General features: G+C 48.2%; 1 protein-coding gene across 1 annotated transcript; it reads right to left on the bottom strand.

Moving 5' to 3' along the window:
• Positions 1–243: 243 nt before the first annotated feature.
• LOC143030420 (serine/threonine-protein kinase pim-3-like) lies at positions 244–2,410 on the bottom strand. The gene is made up of 2 exons (XM_076193568.1): positions 2,399–2,410; positions 244–1,092 (listed from the first exon to the last, which is right to left on the bottom strand). The coding sequence occupies exons 1-2, from the start codon at positions 2,408–2,410 to the stop codon at positions 244–246; spliced, it is 861 nt and encodes a 286-aa protein (XP_076049683.1).
• Positions 2,411–2,706: the final 296 nt, after the last annotated feature.

Below are 2,706 nucleotides of genomic sequence, written 5' to 3'. Positions count from 1 at the left end.
CGTTCTTCATGAGCTGAGGAAGCCTATTACTTCATGCCGTTGTCAGGTAAATTATATTCGTCCTTTTAGGAACTAAAACAGCTTCCTGGCAAGTCTAATGGGCTTCATGTTCATCAGTGCTGTCCACCACTTCTTTCTTTTCTTCTTGTGTTTTTGTGGCGCACTTTCCTTCTCACTTCCTTCTTTTAAACCACGGTTGGAATTCTTCTTGACTGGGGCCTGGGGTTCCTGTTTCCTCTCGCTCTACTTGAAATGCAGTTTCTTGAAGATATGTGGCGGAAAGAGCTTCGGATCGGGCGGCTCGAGCTCGTTCCCGTCCTCGGAGTGGCTAAAAGCCTTCAGCCAGGGATGGTCCAAGATCCCGTGGAGGGTGGGCCGCTCCCAAGGGTCCATGGCGAAGCACTTCATGATCAAGTCGCGGCATTGCCGGGGAAGGTATTCGGGGAGAGGCGGCTGACCCTTTTCGATGTCGCTGTCCTCGTAGAAAGGGTCGTCATGGCACACCAGGTAATACAAGAGGGTCCCGAGACTCCATACTGTCGCCGGGACGTGCAGGAACTTTCCTTTGGCGAGGTACTCTGGTGGCCAGTAAAACGATGTCCCGCCTGTGTGTCCTCCCTTGTAACCTTTGATCCTCTCCCCGCATCCAAAGTCGATTAACTTTATTTCAAGCTCCCCTGAGGCTGGATCCACATAGAGCAAGACGTTCTCTGGTTTAATGTCCTTGTGAGAAACGCCTGCGTTTAGACATCTTTGGACCGTCTTTACGATGTCACAAAAGAGCCGCTTGATCTGTGGATAGGGGAGCTTACCGCGCTTTTCCATGTAATCATATAAGGAGGTCGCTTCGGGCACAAGCTCCATGACCATGTAGAAATTGCCCTCGGAAACGAAACATTCGTAAAGTTGTATGACCCCAGGAACCGCTTGGACCTTGTGCAGTAGAGAGGCCTCCAAGGGCACTCTCGTCCCTTCGCGCCACCCCCAGTTGTCGACGAGGGAGAGAGGGGCTTCCTTGATCGCGACTTGGGTGCCGCTGGCGTGGTCCTTCGCCAGATAAACACACCCAAAGCCGCCTTCTCCGAGAGGTTCCTGCTGCACCTCAAATCGGTCTCTCCAATGGGTGTCGCTCCTCGCTTTTCTTCATCCCTGTCGTCCAAATATCTTCGACCCTGGAGGTGGACGCGACCGATCACGTGACCCGAAGTCGCATGACAGATTGGGTCACTCAGCGCGCTCGTGTTTACGTTCTTCGGTGAGTACGAAACGCAAATTGCTGACCAAACCGTAAATATCTGTTGATGTCAACGTTGGTGTATTTATGAGTAGGAAGAAGTCCTTTTAGTATTTCTTCGTTGACAATTACTAACGTTCCCTATTAATTGTGCGCATGTGCGCGCGCATGTATGTTTCACGACTAGCGCACATAAAGAAAAAATATATGCACACAAGGTTTTCAAATGATATTAAAATCCATTCAATAAAGAAGTTCCACCCAAACATCAGGTTGTAAATTCTCTAAAAATATGGTAACTTGTCAACCGTCAAACTAATAATCGTCTCTCTCTCTCTCTCTCTCTCTCTCTCTCTCTCTCTCTCTCTCTCTCTCTCTCTCTCTCTCTCTCTCTCTCTCTCTCTCTCTCTCTCTCTCTCTCTGTCTGTCTCTCTCTCTCTCTCTCTTTTCTGTTTCCATTCTTGCTCATTTTTCTTTTCTCGTTTCGTTCCTTATTTCCATTCCGTGTTTTCTCCTTCCATGTCCGTGTTTTCACTTAATCTTATTTTAGCGTTTCTTGTTTTTACTTAATCTTATTTTAGCGTTTCTATCCTATTTCCGTTTTTACGTTTTTCTTTCGTTTCCATTTTTCACTTAATTCTATTTTAGCGCTTTTCTCTTCTCTGTCTCCTTGTCTGTATACATGAGTGAGCAAGTGTCTGTGCTTTCTGTGTGATGTATCACGGTCTTGGATCACGTGTTGGGCACGTGGTCGACAGCTGTTACCACTCTGAATGAGAGCTCATGATATATGACGCGATCTGTGAGTAATCCTGAAATACACGCACACACACACACGTACACACACACACACATACACACACACAAACACACACACACGACTCGGTGGCGCAGTTGGTAGAACGATGAACTACTAGCATGGTGGTGCGCGTAGTGCTTGGTTCGAATCCTGCCCAGGGCCGAAATTAATTTCGGTACAACTGCGCTTCGGGTCGTTACTCTGACTCTCGTGGGCGGGGAGTTGGGGGTGTGTGTGTGTGTGAAAGGTCATAGCATTACCCATAGATCGGACTTACGAGCTCTGAGCTCTCTTCCAGGAGGGAAATAGCTATCGATCACGAGTCCAACACGTGATCCAAAGACCAAGTGAATACACACACAAACCTTCTTGCCCATCAGAGTATGTATTTGTGTGTATGTATGCATGTATGTGTCTGTGCACCTGTGTGTGAATGTATGTGTGTGCGCGCTTCTGTGCGTATGTGAGTGTACCAGTAACGTATGTTGAATGTCTTCATGTTCCTTATGCAACCTCCCTGGATGTCCTTGCACGTAAGGTAAAGGTGGCTGCGTGACATCACCCCCCCCCCCAGGGGGCAGAAACTACCGCGGGGAGGGTTTTAACCTCCGAGGAAGAAGATTTGTGTGGTTTTGGGTCTCGTGTTTCTAATGGAAGTTGGCATAATGGTGGT

Source organism: Oratosquilla oratoria, chromosome 12, assembly GCF_046742065.1.
Source record: "Oratosquilla oratoria isolate Oo_2021 chromosome 12, ASM4674206v1, whole genome shotgun sequence".
NCBI lineage: Eukaryota > Metazoa > Arthropoda > Malacostraca > Stomatopoda > Squillidae > Oratosquilla > Oratosquilla oratoria.
This window is presented reverse-complemented; position numbering and strand designations above follow the sequence as displayed.